This window comes from Leptopilina boulardi, unplaced genomic scaffold (genome assembly GCF_019393585.1).
Source record: "Leptopilina boulardi isolate dan_hultmark-lab unplaced genomic scaffold, ZJU_Lbou_2.1 LbouV2_112, whole genome shotgun sequence".
Taxonomy (NCBI): Eukaryota; Metazoa; Arthropoda; class Insecta; order Hymenoptera; family Figitidae; genus Leptopilina; species Leptopilina boulardi.
The window spans coordinates 3,973,316-3,989,630 of NW_026137655.1; the positions used below are offsets into that span (position 1 = coordinate 3,973,316).

The 16,315-nt window shown below is 41.1% G+C and overlaps 1 protein-coding gene across 9 annotated transcripts in view; it reads left to right on the forward strand.

Annotated features, from left to right (window-relative positions):
- Nucleotides 1-16,315, forward strand: part of LOC127277860 (twitchin) — a 103,936-nt gene that overhangs the window by 86,061 nt on the left and 1,560 nt on the right. For all 9 annotated transcript variants that reach the window (XM_051299257.1, XM_051299268.1, XM_051299263.1 and 6 more), the window contains 24 exons: nucleotides 38-340; nucleotides 411-692; nucleotides 863-1,162; nucleotides 1,273-1,575; nucleotides 1,671-3,140; nucleotides 3,215-3,517; nucleotides 3,604-4,485; nucleotides 4,595-4,850; nucleotides 4,935-5,260; nucleotides 5,347-5,649; nucleotides 5,777-6,161; nucleotides 6,256-6,461; nucleotides 6,550-12,565; nucleotides 12,642-12,775; nucleotides 12,901-13,108; nucleotides 13,183-13,335; nucleotides 13,508-13,734; nucleotides 13,846-14,136; nucleotides 14,213-14,584; nucleotides 14,724-14,780; nucleotides 14,964-15,163; nucleotides 15,348-15,489; nucleotides 15,634-15,779; nucleotides 16,071-16,227. In XM_051299257.1, the coding sequence (XP_051155214.1) occupies nucleotides 38-340; nucleotides 411-692; nucleotides 863-1,162; nucleotides 1,273-1,575; nucleotides 1,671-3,140; nucleotides 3,215-3,517; nucleotides 3,604-4,485; nucleotides 4,595-4,850; nucleotides 4,935-5,260; nucleotides 5,347-5,649; nucleotides 5,777-6,161; nucleotides 6,256-6,461; nucleotides 6,550-12,565; nucleotides 12,642-12,775; nucleotides 12,901-13,108; nucleotides 13,183-13,335; nucleotides 13,508-13,734; nucleotides 13,846-14,136; nucleotides 14,213-14,584; nucleotides 14,724-14,780; nucleotides 14,964-15,163; nucleotides 15,348-15,489; nucleotides 15,634-15,779; nucleotides 16,071-16,227 (13,422 nt within the window). The remainder of the gene's footprint in view (nucleotides 1-37; nucleotides 341-410; nucleotides 693-862; nucleotides 1,163-1,272; nucleotides 1,576-1,670; nucleotides 3,141-3,214; nucleotides 3,518-3,603; nucleotides 4,486-4,594; nucleotides 4,851-4,934; nucleotides 5,261-5,346; nucleotides 5,650-5,776; nucleotides 6,162-6,255; nucleotides 6,462-6,549; nucleotides 12,566-12,641; nucleotides 12,776-12,900; nucleotides 13,109-13,182; nucleotides 13,336-13,507; nucleotides 13,735-13,845; nucleotides 14,137-14,212; nucleotides 14,585-14,723; nucleotides 14,781-14,963; nucleotides 15,164-15,347; nucleotides 15,490-15,633; nucleotides 15,780-16,070; nucleotides 16,228-16,315) is intronic.

The window sequence follows — 16,315 nt, forward strand, 5'->3', positions numbered from 1 at the left end:
TTCTGTGAAATATTATTTTATTTATTTTTGTATGTAGATGAGCCTGGAGCACCTGGTCGTCCGGAAGCAACAGATTGGGATAAAGATCACGTTGACCTTAGATGGACTCCACCTGTAACCGACGGTGGATCTCCAATCACTGGCTACGTGATTGAAAAACGCGAAAAAGGCAGTCCAAAATGGATCAAAGCTGGTGAAGTTTTTGGTCCCGATTGCAAAGGTCGCGCTGATAATTTAGACGAAGGAGTCGAATATGAATTCCGCGTCAAGGCTATAAACGCTGCTGGTCCCGGTGAACCGTCTGACGTGAGCAAGGGCATCGTCGCCAAGTGCCGAAGAAGTAAGATCAATTAAAATAAATTTCGATTATTACAGATTCTTTTCTCTAATGAGTGCTTTTTTTCTTATAGTGCCACCAAAGATCGACCGAAGAAACCTGCGGGATCTTATTGTCCGCGAAGGTGAGCCAATTCGTTTTGATGTCAAAGTTTCCGGTGAACCAGCACCGGACGTTAGCTGGTTGTTGAATAACAAAAGCATTCAGCAAACCACTTATCGTCGAGTGGAGAATGTGCCTTACAATACGAAATTCTTCAATGAAAAACCAGAGCGCAAAGACAGTGGAATTTATAAAATCACAGCCTCCAATCAGTACGGAACGGATACTGCAGATGTTGAGGTCACAGTTGTTTGTAAGTTTCGCAAAAATTTCCTACTTTTTTCTTTTATTTACAAGCAAAAAAAATTGAAGATTACTTTTTACAATAAAAGAAATCCTTGACAATTTCAATTTTCGAAATGTTAAATTTATCAAATGTAAAATGAGAGTAAAAAATTTAATTATCTCATTATCGGATGCTAGGCAAACCCGATAAACCGGAAGGTCCATTGGAAGTGTCTGACATCCACAAGGACGGATGCACACTCAAGTGGAAGAAACCGAAAGACGATGGCGGCGAACCAATCGAGACTTATTTGGTCGAAAAATATGATCCAGAAACGGGAGCTTGGGTTCCGGTTGGTAAAACTTGCGGAACTGAAATGAAAGTCGATGGCTTGACTCCCGGTCATGAGTACAAGTTCAGGGTCAAAGCACAAAACAAAGAAGGGGACTCTGAGCCCCTCGAAACTTTCGGATCTATTATTGCTAAAGATCCGTACAGTAAGTTTCCCATTGTAATTGTTTGATTTCTATTTATTATTTTTATTATATTTTTTAATTAATTTAAAAAATTGAAAGCATTCGTAGCCAACGTTTCAATATTTTTTCAGCTGTACCTTCTGCACCTGGAGCACCAGAGCCCGCGGATTGGACGGCCAACCAGGTCGATCTGGTTTGGAAGGAGCCGGTCAGCAACGGTGGATCACCAATCACTGGATACATTATCGAAAAGAAGGACAAATACAGTACCATGTGGGAGAAGGCCTTGGAGACTGATTCTCCTTTGCCAAAAGCACTTGTCACTGGCCTTATCGAGGGCAACGATTATCAATTCCGCGTTATGGCCGTCAATAAAGCTGGTCCATCTGAACCGAGTGACGCCAGCAAAACATTCACCGCTAAACCCCGATTCTGTAAGTTTCACTTTGATATTTTTATCAAAACAATTTACTAATATTATATTATTATTATTATTATTGCTAATAATTTGTTTCGTTTTCGTAAATAGTGGCTCCGAAGATCGATCGTCGCAATTTGCGCGATGTGACACTCTCTGCCGGCTCGACCCTGAAATTCGATGTAAACGTGATTGGCGAACCGCCACCAAAATGCGATTGGCGATGGGCAACGAACCCTTTGACACCCAACAAACAAGTTTCAATCGACAATTCAGATTACAACACAAAATTGACAATACGTCCGGTGAAACGCGGCAATACCGGCGAGTACACAATCACTGCCATCAATTCTTCCGGCAAAGATACCGTGTCCGTAATGGTGACAGTGACGGACAAACCCGCACCACCCGAGGGACCACTAAGTGTCACGGACGTTCACAAAGAAGGATGTCAATTGAAATGGAAGCGACCAATTGACGATGGCGGTACTCCAATCGAATACTATCAAGTAGACAAAATGGATCCAGAAACTGGATGCTGGGTACCTTGTGGACGCTCAACCGAGCCAAATCTTGAGGTAACCGGTTTGACACCTGGCAAGGAATATAAATTCCGCGTCTCGGCAATTAATGCCGAGGGTGAATCCGAACCGCTAGAGGCAGATCAAACGATTCTCGCCAAGAATCCTTATGACGAACCTGGCAAACCTGGCGATCTTCAAGCCACCGACTGGGACAAGGATCACGTCGATCTCAAGTGGAAACCACCATTAAACGATGGTGGTTCACCGGTGACGAGTTACATTATCGAGAAAAAAGACAAATACGGAGAGTGGGAGAAAGCTCTAGAAGTTCCAGCTGACATGACACGAGCAACGGTTCCTGATCTTATTGAAGGCCAACCGTACGAATTTAGAGTTCGTGCAGTGAACAAAGCTGGACCTGGCGAACCATCAGACGCCACGCCGACAATATACGCAAAACCACGTAATTTGGCGCCAAAGATTGATCGCACAAATCTTATTGATGTGCGAGTTAAAGCCGGACAGAACTTTGTGTTTGACGTAAAAGTCACGGGTGAACCGGCTCCAAAAACCACATGGTTCATTGGCAGTAAACAAATTATATCTTCAGATCGAATAAAACTCAAGGATGTTCCTTACAATACAAATTTGAATGTTCGAATGGCCACGAGGGCTGAATCTGGAAAATTCATGATCACTGCTGAAAACATCAATGGCAAGGATATTGCCTACGTGAATGTAGTCGTTCTCGATAAACCCGGTATGCCCGAGGGACCACTCAAGGTCTCGGACATCACTGGCGAGGGTTGTAATTTGTCCTGGAAACCACCTGAAGACGACGGAGGACAACCCATTGAGAAGTACGTCGTGGAGAAGCTGGACGAGACAACTGGACGATGGGTACCTGCCGGAGAAACTGACGGGCCCGAAACTTCATTAAACATTGAGGGTCTTATTCCAAATCATAAATACAAGTTCAGAGTTCGTGCGGTCAACAAGCAGGGCAAATCGGAACCGCTGGCAACAGCGGCGAGCATTGAGGCGAAAAATCCATTTGGTAAGATTACTTGATTTACTCATTTATTTTTCCTCTATGCGAGTAGAATTTCTAATTTCTATTTTGACTTTCAGATGAACCAGGGAAACCAGGAACGCCAAAGATTAGTGATTACGACACGGACTTTGTCGAACTGGAATGGAAACGTCCCTCTTCTGACGGCGGTTCACCTATTACCGGTTATATTATCGAAAAACGGGATAAATACAGTCCCACTTGGGAGAAATGTGCAGAAGTCGAGGGCGATAAAACGATTGGTCGTGTCAATGATCTTCAGGAAGGAAATCAGTACGAATTTCGTGTCAAGGCTGTCAACAAAGCAGGACCCGGTGAACCATCCGACGCTACCAAACCTCACATTGCTAGACCTAAGAATCGTAAGTTTTTAATTCCATTAATTAATATAATTTCTCAATTAACAACTATTGAGATTAATTAACAATTCCCGATTGATGAATTCCAGTGCCGCCGAGAATTGACCGCAAATACATGATGGACATCAAAGTTCGAGCCGGAAGCTTCTTCGACTTTGACGTTCCCGTCATTGGCGAACCGCCTCCACGAAAAGAATGGACTCTCAAGGGCAATGTGGTCAGTTCAACGGACCGCATTAAAATCACAAATGAGGATTACAATACGAAAGTTCGTGTTTTAGAGGCGAAACGTTCTGATTCAGGAGAATACACATTGACGGCAAGAAACTCAAATGGCAAGGACGAGGCAACATTGAATGTCATTGTTCTGGATATTCCATCGCCACCTGAAGGACCTTTAAAGATCAGCGATATTACGAAAAATAATTGCAAACTCTTTTGGCGACCATCGAAAGACGATGGTGGCTCTGAGATTTTGTACTATTCCATTGAGAAAATGGACGCCGAGAATATGCGATGGGTTCCAATCATGGAGGCATCAGACACTTTTGCCAAAGTTGAACATCTAATTGAGGGTCATGAATACAATTTCCGCATTCGTGCTGTCAACAAACAGGGTGAATCAGGGCCGTTGACAGGATTAGAGAGTATCACGGCTAAAGATCCATTTGGAAAACCAGAGAAACCTGGTGCGCCAGTGGCGACGGATTGGGACAAGGATCATGTTGATCTTGAATGGACGCCACCTAAGCGCGATGGCGGATCACCGATCACGAGTTATATTATTGAGAAGAGACCGAAATTCGGCAATTGGGAGAAGGCTGCCGAAGTTCCGGGAAGTATGACTTCTGGTCGAGTGCCAGATCTCACTGAGGGTCAAGAGTACGAGTTCAGAGTCATTGCTGTCAATAAAGGTGGACAGGGTGAACCTTCCGATGCTTCACTGCCGATCGTTGCGAAACCACGCTTTCGTAAGTTGTTGAAATTCGTATTCAAAATTTCAATCATTTTTAAAAAATAATTAAGGAAAATATTGTAAATTATTTTTTGCTTGTCTAACGATAGATAATTTTCTTACAGTTAAGCCAAGTTTCGATAAACATATGCTGCAAGATATGGTTGTCAGAGCTGGTCAAAAGATTGGCTACGATATTCCTATTGAAGCATCACCAAAACCTGTTGCTTCGTGGACAATTAACGGTGTTGACGTTCTTGCTGATGATCGTCACGATATTTTTACTACCAATATTAATACCAGTTTTGAAATTCCATTCTCCTGTCGTGCTGATTCTGGAAGATACACTCTCACGCTTACCAACAGCCAAGGAAGTTGCAGGTACATATATTTTTAAAAATTTCTAAACTAAAACTAAATCACACGCATAATTAAAACATTTTCATAATTATTCCTGAATTGTAGTGCCAGTGCAAATGTTACTGTCATCGACAAGCCATCACGACCTCAAAAACCACTGGACGTTTCCAATATAACGAAAGAGAGCTGTCATCTCTCGTGGCTACCACCTAAAGATAATGGAGGCACTCCAATTCTTCATTACATAATCGAAAAAATGGATCTTTCTCGTGGAACTTGGTCAGATGCTGGAATGAGCATGATACCAAAACACGACGTGACTCGATTAGTTCATCGAAAAGAATATCTCTTTAGAGTCAAGGCTGTTAACAGTGTAGGCGAATCGGAACCTCTAGAGACAGAAAGCAGCATCATTGCCAAGAATGAATTTGGTAATTCTTCTACTTTCAAATAATAATTACAAAATTGAAGAATACAATTTCATAATTAAAATTAAATAAATAACTAATTTTTCCAGATGAACCCGATGCACCTGGAAAGCCGCGTATCGTCGATTGGGACAAGGATCACGTTGATCTTGAATGGCCAGCTCCACAAAACGACGGTGGATCTCCAATAACTGGATATATCATTCAAAAGAAGGAGAAAGGAAATCCTTACTGGACAAATGCCGTTCACGTGCCACCATCGCAAACTAGTGCAACTGTTCCCGATTTAACAGAAGGACAGGAATACGAATTCCGAGTGATTGCTGTTAATGCTGCCGGTCAATCAGAACCGTCCGAACCGAGTGATCTTGTCACAGCTAAACCGCGTAACCGTAAGTATCCAACTGAATCTGCGTAGATAAGATTTTTATATCATATTTTTATTTAGATTAATTAATTAACACTAATTAAAAAATAGGAAAGAATTAAATTAATTTCGCATAAATAATATTTTTACAGTTGCTCCCAAGATAAAGACACCGTTGAATGATATTCGCATTAAGGCTGGTCTGATATTCCACGTGGACATTGACTTTGTTGGTGAACCAACACCCGAAGTTAGATGGACAGTCGCGGGTAAAGAACTGCAGACTAATGATCGAACAACTGTAACTTCCATTGGATATCATACGATTCTTCACACTGTGAATGCCAAGAGATCTGATTCTGGTACTTATCATTTGCTTATAAAGAACGAGAATGGAATCGATGAGGGCAGCTTCCAATTGACAGTTCTGGATAGACCCAGCCCACCTCAAGGTCCTCTGGAGTATGAAGAGGTCACAAGTCAATCAGTCACTCTCTCCTGGAAACCACCTAAAGATAATGGAGGCAGTGAATTAACGTAAGTATTTTTTTTATATCAATTTTTTGTTATTATATTTATCTTTAGTAATATTTTTTATTATCAGTTGTTTATATTCAATTATTCATTTTAGTGGATATGTTATCGAGAAACGCGATTTGACTCATGGAGGAGGATGGGTTCCTGCTGTAACTCATGTTAATCCTAAATATAATCACGCAACTGTTCCTCGGCTCATCGAGGGAACCAAATACGAGTTCCGAGTTTGTGCAGAAAATTTCCAAGGAAAATCAGAGCCTTTGAACACCGATCGTGGAGTTGTTGCGAAGAATCAATTCAGTGAGTGAAAACAAGTTTTAAATTTATAAATAAATCATATTTATTTTGTTGACAAAATTATTATTTATTTGTTTGTTTGCGATTATAGCTGTGCCTGGCCAACCCAGCAAACCCGAATGTATTGACGCCAGCAAGGATCACATTAAAATCAACTGGAAACCACCAATCAGTACAGGTGGTTCGCAAATTCTTGGCTACGACGTGGAACGTCGAGACCGAGCAACTGGTCGTTGGATCAAGCTGAATAAAGATCCAGTACAACCAACAGAATACTATGACGATCATGTAACTGAAGGTCACCAATATGAATATCGCGTGACTGCCATTAATGCAGCTGGCGCCGGTAAACCCAGCGAAACATCAGCTGTATTTACTGCCAAGCCAATGAAGGAGAAACCAAAACTCTATCTCGATGGACTTATTGGACGCAGGATCAAAGTCCGAGCTGGAGAACCTATCAATATTCATATTCCTATATCGGGTGCACCTACACCGACAATCGAATGGACCAAAGATAAAATTAAGATCCCCGAAACACTTCGCATATCATCGGAAACCAAGAATGATCACACTCATTTACTGGTTGATAAATCCGTTCGAGAAGACAGTGGAAAATATACGATTACAGCCGTTAATGATTATGGAAGAGACTCTGCTGATATTGATGTCATTGTTGTTGATAAACCTGGACCACCTGGTGGCCCGATTCATTACACTGGAACAACACAAGATTCTGTTTCACTCTCTTGGAATCCACCGGAAGATGATGGTGGTTCTTCCATCACCAATTACATTGTCGAAGTTGCTGATTACGGTACAGACAATTGGCGACAGTGTCCTGGCTATTGTCCCACGACTCACTTCATTGCAAAGGGATTGTCCGAGGGCAAGAAGTACGTGTTCCGAGTTCGTGCCGAGACAATGTACGGCGTCTCCGAGCCATTGGAAGGCAAACCAGTCATTGCCAAATGTCCTTTCGATCCACCAGATGCACCAAGTCAACCAGAAATTCTTGGATACACGCCAAACAGTTGCAGTTTAACGTGGAATCCACCTCTCAACACTGGTGGAAAACCAATTACTGGTTACTATGTAGAGAAACGAGAACGTGGCGGCGAATGGTTGAAGGTCAACAACTATCCAACTCCAAACAACTCTTTCACTGTGCAAGATCTTCACGATGGAGGTCGATATGAATTCCGTGTGATTGCCGTTAACGAAGCCGGTCCCGGAAAACCTAGCAAACCGACCGAACCAATCACTGCCGGACATCAAAGACTACCCCCTGATGCTCCTGAACAACCGAAACCAGACCGCATCACCAAGGATTCCGTCACACTGTCTTGGCGTCCACCACGAAACGATGGCGGTGCCAAAGTCCGAGGATACATTATCCAACAGAAGAAGGCCAGAGGCGATGATGACTGGAAGGACGTTAATGGTGTACCAGTGCCAGCGAATGTATTTACAGTTCCAAAACTTACCGAAGGCGAGGAATATCTGTTCAGAGTTATTGCTGTCAATGACATTGGCCAAAGTCCACCAAGTCGTCAGAGCAATCCAATTGTCGTCGAGGAACAACCCAACAAACCACTCATGGACCTTGGAGGTGTTCGTGACATCACAGTTCGTGCTGGTGAAGATTTCTGTATTCATGTACCATATGTTGGTTTCCCAAAACCCATTGCTACCTGGTTTGCCAATGACATCGTTAAAGACGAAACAGATTCTCGCGTTCATCAACAATTGGCCGACGATTACGCCAGTCTTGTAGTGAAGAACTCAAAACGCTCAGACGCCGGTCAATATCGTTTGCAATTGAGAAATTCATCTGGTTTCGACACTGCAACAGTCAACGTTCGTGTTCTCGATCGTCCAAGTCCACCGCAAAACCTACGGGCCGACGAATTTGCCGGTGATGCACTCACCCTTTTCTGGAATCCACCCAAGGACAATGGTGGAGCGGAAATTACAAACTACGTAATTGAGAAACGTGAACCACGACAACTCGCTTGGACAAAGGTGAGCGGATACGTAACAACTCCGTTTGTGCGTGTCCGAAATCTCGAAGTTGGATCACTTTATGAATTCCGCGTAATGGCTGAAAATCAATACGGAACGTCAGATCCGGTCACTACTATTGATCCTATTCAGGCACGTCATCCATTCGATCCACCAGGTGCTCCAGGTGCTCCTCGAGGAATTGAAACAACAGAGGATAGTATCACGATCACTTGGACGAAACCACGTCACGATGGTGGATCACCAATCACTGGCTACGTTATCGAAAAGCGTCTCATGAACGATGATAAATGGATCCACGCGACTCAGGCCCACATTCCCGAAACGACTTACAAGGTCGGCGGATTAATTGAAAATCACGATTACGAATTCCGCGTCGCTGCTGTAAATGCCGCGGGTCAAGGACCATGGAGCTTGAGTTCGGACGCCATTCGCGCAAGTGCTCCAACATGCCCACCAAAGATCACCAGCGATTTGAGTATTCGCGACATGACAGTGATTGCTGGCGAACCATTCACAATAACAGTTCCATTCAACGCTCATCCAAAACCACGACCACACTGGTGTATCAACGGCGAAGATGTCCTCACCGATGAGCGCATCAAATTCGACACTTCGGATCATGCCTCGAAATTCATCAACAAAAAAGCCAAACGATCGGATACTGGAAACTACACGATTTATCTGACAAATACTGTTGGAACCGACTCGGCGTCTTGCAAGGTTCTCGTCGTCGACAAACCCTCACCACCACAAGGTCCTCTCGACATTTCGGACATCACACCCGACACTTGCGCACTCTCCTGGAAAGCGCCATTCGACGATGGTGGATCACCAGTCACGAATTATATTGTCGAGAAATTGGATCCAGCCGGTTTCTGGGTGAAATTGAGCAGTTTTGTGCGACACACACACTACGATGTGATTGGCCTGGAACCAAATAAAAAATACAACTTCCGAATTCGCGCTGAGAATCAATATGGCGTTTCGGATCCACTCGTTGCTGATGAGCCAATAACAGCCAAATTCCCATTCACTGTTCCTGAGCCACCGGGTAAGCCGCGTGTTACCGATTGGGACAGTACCAGCATTACGATCCATTGGGAACGACCATTGACGGACGGTGGTTCCAGAATTCAAGGCTACAAGGTGGAATTCCGCGATCCAGCCGACGATGCCAATTGGCGTATAGCTAACGATTACCTAGTGAAGGACACGAGTTATATTTGCTACGGTTTAGGGTGTGGACACGAGTATGAATTTAGGGTACGCGCAAAGAATGCCGCTGGTCTCAGTAAGCCTAGTCCTCCGTCGACTACTTTCAAATTGAAGAACAAATTCAACGTCCCGTCACCGCCTGGAACACCACAGGTTGTCAAAGTTGGAAAGAATTACGTCGATCTCAGATGGGAAGCACCGGAATCCGATGGTGGTAGCCGTATCACCGGTTACGTCGTTGAGAAACGTGAATTCGGCGGTGGTAATTGGATCAAATGCAACGATTACAATGTCACCGATTTAGAATACACCGTACTTCACCTAATCGAGAAAGGTGACTATGAATTTAGAATATTTGCCGTGAACGCAGCGGGAAGATCAGAGCCCAGCTCTTGTACAACACCAGTGAAGATTTGTGAAGTTGAAGGTGGACAAAAACCGGACTTTATTCGATCATTGCCCTTCAGTCAAGCGGTACCTCTTGGCAAGACACACGTGTTCGAATGCGAGGCGACTGGTAAACCAACACCCACATCACGATGGTTGAAGAACGGTCGTGAAATAACATCAGGTGGTCGATTTAAAATGGAATCAATCGAAGGTGTATTCCGATTGGTAATATCCGAAGTTTGGGACGCAGATAACGGTGATTACGTATGTCAAGCGAGTAATCCAGTTGGATTTGCCAGCACTTCGTGTAGATTAAAGATCGGCACGCCGCCAAGGATTGATCGTTTGCCGGAAGATTTGTATTTGCCCGAGGGTGATAACACCAAAATTAAGATCTATTATAGCGGTGATCAACCAATGGATATTTCACTAAATAAAGACGGACGGGAGATTGTTGAATCAACTCACATTAAATACACCGTTTTTGATGAATACCTGATTATTTTCATCAAAGACGTAAATAAGGATGACGCCGGTAATTATGAATTATCGATAAAGAATAACAGTGGCAGTGTCAGTGGATCATTCAATGTTAATATCACTGGACTTCCGGGACCACCGACAGGGCCTCTTGATGTTACGAATATTGACAAACATACCTGTACACTGACATGGCATCCACCCAAATATGACGGTGGACTGAGAATATCACACTATGTCATTGAACGCCGTGATCTTAATTACGATCGTTGGATCATTGTTACGTCCTTCTGCAAGGAACACAGTCACATTGTACTTGGATTGACAGAATATCAGGAATATCTGTTTAGAGTTATGGCTGTCAATGAGAATGGTATGGGACCACCTTTGGAGGGAACGAATCCCATCAAGGCTAAGGGACCGTTCGATCCTCCTGGACCACCTGGCACACCAAAGATCCTCGAAGTCGGTGGAGACTTTGTCAACTTATCCTGGGACAAACCGGAATCAGACGGCGGTGCAAGAATACAGGGTTACTGGATAGAGAAACGAGAAGTTGGTAGTCAAACTTGGCAACGTGTCAATGCGCTCATCAGCTTGACGAATCAGATCAACATTACCAATCTCATTGAAGGTAGACAATACGAATTCCGTGTGTTTGCCCAAAATGAAGCCGGTCTCAGTCCTGAGTCAAAGGCCTCCACTTCAGTTAAAGTGAAAGATCCATTGGAAGTAAAGGCACCCGAAGTACTGAAACCACTCGCAAATGTCAATTGCGTACAGAATCACAATGCACACTTCAAGTGCGTAATCAGTGGTTCGCCGAGACCAAACATCACTTGGTTTAAGGGAGCAAGGGAGATTGTTAACGGATCTCGTTACCAGATCTATTCGGATGGTGATTGTCACAATTTGATAGTGATGGACGTATTTGGCGAAGATGCCGATGAGTATGTGTGTCGCGCTGTCAATAAGGGAGGTGCCAAATCAACAAAGGGCGAACTCTTCATTATGACACCACCGAAATTAAATGTTCCGCCTAGATTCCGCGATCTTGCCTTTTTCGACAAAGGCCAGAACGTTGACATCAAGATTCCCTTCACTGGATTCCCGAAACCGAAAATCTCCTGGGTCAGAGAGGGCGAAACTATCGAATCAGGAAGTCATTACGCGGTCGAGGTCACTGAACGACACGCTATTCTCACCATTCGAGATGCGAATAAAGTTGACTCCGGTCCCTATCGTATTACAGCTGAAAATGAACTCGGTCAAGATTCGGCAATCATTAAAATTCAAATTAGCGATCGTCCTGATCCACCGAGATTCCCGCAAATCGACAATGTGGGACATGATTCATTGGCTCTTAGTTGGAAACCTCCACTTTGGGATGGTGGTAGCAATATCACGAATTACCTTGTCGAGAAACGTGAACATCCAATGAGCAGTTGGATACGTGTTGGCAGCACAAGATTCTGCACAATGGCTGTTAGTAGTTTGAGACCTGGGAAACAATACGATTTCCGTGTGTTTGCCGAGAATGTTTATGGTCGCTCGGAGCCCAGTGAAGTGTCACCGCTCGTCACCACCAAGGGATCAATCAAGAGAGAATTCAAAAAGAAGGAATACAAAGTTGATGAGACCGGCAAGAGAATACGTGGACGTGATGATGAGAAAGTTCAAAATTATGATCAATTTGTCTTTGATGTGTATAGTAAATACGTGCCACAACCAGTGGAAATTAAGCATATTTCTGTTTACGATAAATACGATATTTTGGAAGAGATTGGAACTGGCGCATTTGGTGTTGTTCATCGTTGCCGTGAGAGAGCAACTGGCAATATTTTTGCCGCTAAATTTATTCCCGTATCCCATCTCATGGAGAAGGAACTCATTCGAAAGGAAATTGATATTATGAATCATCTTCATCATCCGAAATTGATCAACTTGCATGATGCCTTTGAAGACGATGACGAAATGGTTTTAATCTACGAGTTGTGAGTATTAATTAAATTTTAATTATAGTCATAATTTTTATAATTTTTGTATATTAAATCAATTTTCTATTTACAGCTTATCTGGAGGCGAACTATTTGAGAGAATTACATCAGAAGGTTACTCGATGTCTGAAGCAGAAGTAATTAATTACATGCGACAGATTTGCGATGCAGTAAAACATATGCACGAAAAGAATATCCTCCACCTTGGTGAGTAAATCAACTGAGACAAATCTCACAAATTAAATTCCTATTGAATTTTGATTCAATGAATATATTGATTTTCAAATGACATTTGTTATTGTTGTAAATTAAAAATTATTTTTTCTCGATAGACATCAAACCCGAAAATATTATGTGCCAAACACGTAACAGTACGAGTATCAAGTTAATTGATTTTGGCCTCGCTACGAAATTGGATCCAAATGAGATCGTCAAGATCAGTACAGGAACTGCCGAATTTGCTGCTCCTGAAATTGTTGAACGTGAACCAGTTGGTTTCTACACTGATATGTGGGCCTGTGGAGTCCTGGCTTATGTTCTGTAAGAATTTATTCTGTTTATCTTTATGCTGTACACTTTTTCAATTTCATTTCTAAATTGATGATTGTAACTAGATTGAGTGGCCTCTCGCCTTTCGCTGGCGATAATGACATCGAGACACTGAAGAATGTTAAAGCCTGTGACTGGGACTTTGATGCAGAATCATTCCGTCACGTGTCTGATGAAGGCAAAGACTTCATCAGGAGACTACTCGTTAAGAATAAAGAGTGCGTATTTGCGTATATTCATATGAATACAGTAACTTTATCACTTATTAAAATAATAATAATAATAATAATAATAATAATAAAATTAATAGATAATAATAAATAGTAAATAATATATAATTATTATTTTATAAAGAAATTGCATTTTAAATTAAATTGGTTTTTTAATCAGGAAGCGCATGACCGCTCATGAGTGTCTCATTCATCCTTGGCTGAAGGGTGATCACACCAACAAAACACAATCAATCGACAACAATCGGTACAAGAGCTTCCGAGACAGAATTCGTGCCCAATACGATAACTGGGACAAATATGTTCTACCCATCGGCAGGTTAGCTGAATACTCTGCACTCAGGAAGCTTCTTATTGAAAAATACAGGATAATAGACACTACCATAGGTAATATTCTTATTAAAATCTTTATTTATAATAACAAATCTAAAAATTCTTATTGTGCAGAACAATAATTTCAATTAATTAATTTCATTTTTAATTTAATAATTTATCTAGATCGTAGACAAGCAGCTCCAAGATTTGTCATCAAACCGCAAAGTGCCTTCTGTTACGAAGGACAGAGTGTCAAATTCACGTGTCGTGTTATCGCCCTGGCACCGCCAGTTCTCACCTGGTTCCACAATAATCAAGAACTCCGACAATCTGTTAAATTCATGAAACGATATATTGGCGATGACTACACATTCATTATTAACAGAGTTAAACTCGAAGATAGAGGGGAATATCTCATCAGGGCAGAAAACTCGTACGGCTTCCGAGAAGAAGTTGTATTCCTCAACGTGCAACGTATGTTTCATATAATCATAAAATAATTAACGATTTAATATTAATTATTATTTAATAATTGAATTAATTTTTTCAGCTATACCTAAGGAAATTCCAGCATATCGTCGTGAATTGCAACCAATTCGAAGACGTGAACCACTTCCTTATCATTGTTGGGTGGAAACTACTGAATGTGCACCAGACTTTACATTCTTACTTAGACCTCGTGTTATGCAAATTAGACAAACTTGCAAGCTTTTATGTTGCTTGAGCGGTAAACCGCCACCAACGGTGAAATGGTACAAGAACCAGAAAGAACTTTCCAAATATGAATATTCAATGACACATACTGATGGTGTTGTCACGATGGAAATTGTCGATTGCAAACCAGAAGACAGCGGCAAATATCGTTGTGTGGCTACCAACAAACACGGCACAGATGAGACGAGCTGCGTTGTTATTGTTGAAGGTTCAATATTTTACATATTACAAATTAATTGCTTCATTATTAATTGTGTACAATGAATTTAGATAACTTAATGATAAAAATTGAATAATTTTAATTTTGTTCGTTAATTTGCAATATTGAAACAAATTTTTGTTCAAAGGTACTGGCGAAACCGATGAAGAAATTCAAATGGCTCATGACTTTTTGCATTCGGGAGGTAAGATTAATTGTCAATTGAACCGACGGATCGTAAAAAGGCAAATGGGCCATTTTAAATACATTGCGTATATGCCCTTCTACGATCCGTTGGTTCAATTGCTATTGGAATCAAAAATATGTTTTTTTTTTCATTATTACACCTCAAGTCGAAAATTTTAAAACAAAATTCATAAAATTTCAGATCGAAAGTTCATCGAACATCCTCTGAAACCACCTATTCAACCAATCGTCACGGTTCACACTTCATCAGGATATAGTGGTTACTCTAGTAAGACAACTGGACAGGAAACGTCGCGTAATTATTCTAGTTCCTCATCAGCGTATAGAGACACCTCATCGACACTGAAACAAAGTTCAGCAGTCGACAAATCCAGCTCGAAGGTATTTTAGCACACCTATATAATTATAATAGAATAAATTAATTAATTAATTTCAAATATATTAAATATATTTGTTGTCCTGGAAAGAAAAGCTTTCTATTTAACTTTGTAATTTAAATTTATAGTCAATTGGACAGTTTAAAAAAATGTTTCAAAAATTGAATTAATATCAAACAAATTTGCAGATATCCACGGAGATAAGTGGCAAATTGAATGAATTAGCATCGACACCCACGGTAGATAAGAAAGCAACTAAAAAGTACGGCAGTAAACTCGATACAACCGGTAGCCCATCAAGGTCAAGAAGTGCAACTAAAGAACTTATTCGTAAGTGATTTGTAAAAAAAAAATAGTGTATTTCTTATTTGATCACAAACGAAGGCACGAAGTATAAACTTACAGACGAGGCTATATTTACATGAGTCATTTTTTTTTTGTTTCTTTCACGATATTTTTTATGTTTGGTTCTAGATCCTCCAGACGACGCGTCTATGTGTCCTCCTAAATTCACTCAAGAATTGAGTGACATAACAATCGATGATGGAACTAAACTCGAGCTAGTCGCTAAAGTTGAAGGCGATCCAGAACCACAAGTGAGCTGGACGAAGAACGATAACGTGAGTTTTAAAATTAGATTTAAAACAATTGATTACTTTAAAATTTACAATTTACATTTACTTGAAATACTCGATAATACTTTTTTTTGGATGGTATATATTCTTATTACATTTCAATATTGACAAATTATTCATTTGGCCGAAATTTATATATTTTAATTTCTTTTAAATTAATCAATCATTCGAACAAATGAAGAGTCTGTCAATTGAGAAGTAGGAAAAATATATGAGACCTCTTTTTCTTGTTTTTGGTTTAACTCAATACGATTTTGTTTTAAACATTAACTGCAGCCTCTGAGCTCATCGGAAGTTATGGATCTGAAGTACAAAGGTGGTATCGCAACTCTTACAATCAAAGAAGTCTTCCCCGAAGATGAGGGCACTTATGTTTGTACGGCAACAAATAGTATCGGTTCTGTCACAACAACTTGTAAACTGACAATTAATCGTAAGTACACATTTTAGATAAAAAAAATGTTTACCTAATCTAATTTAATTACTTTTTTTTCTAAATCTATGCTAAAAAAAATAATTCT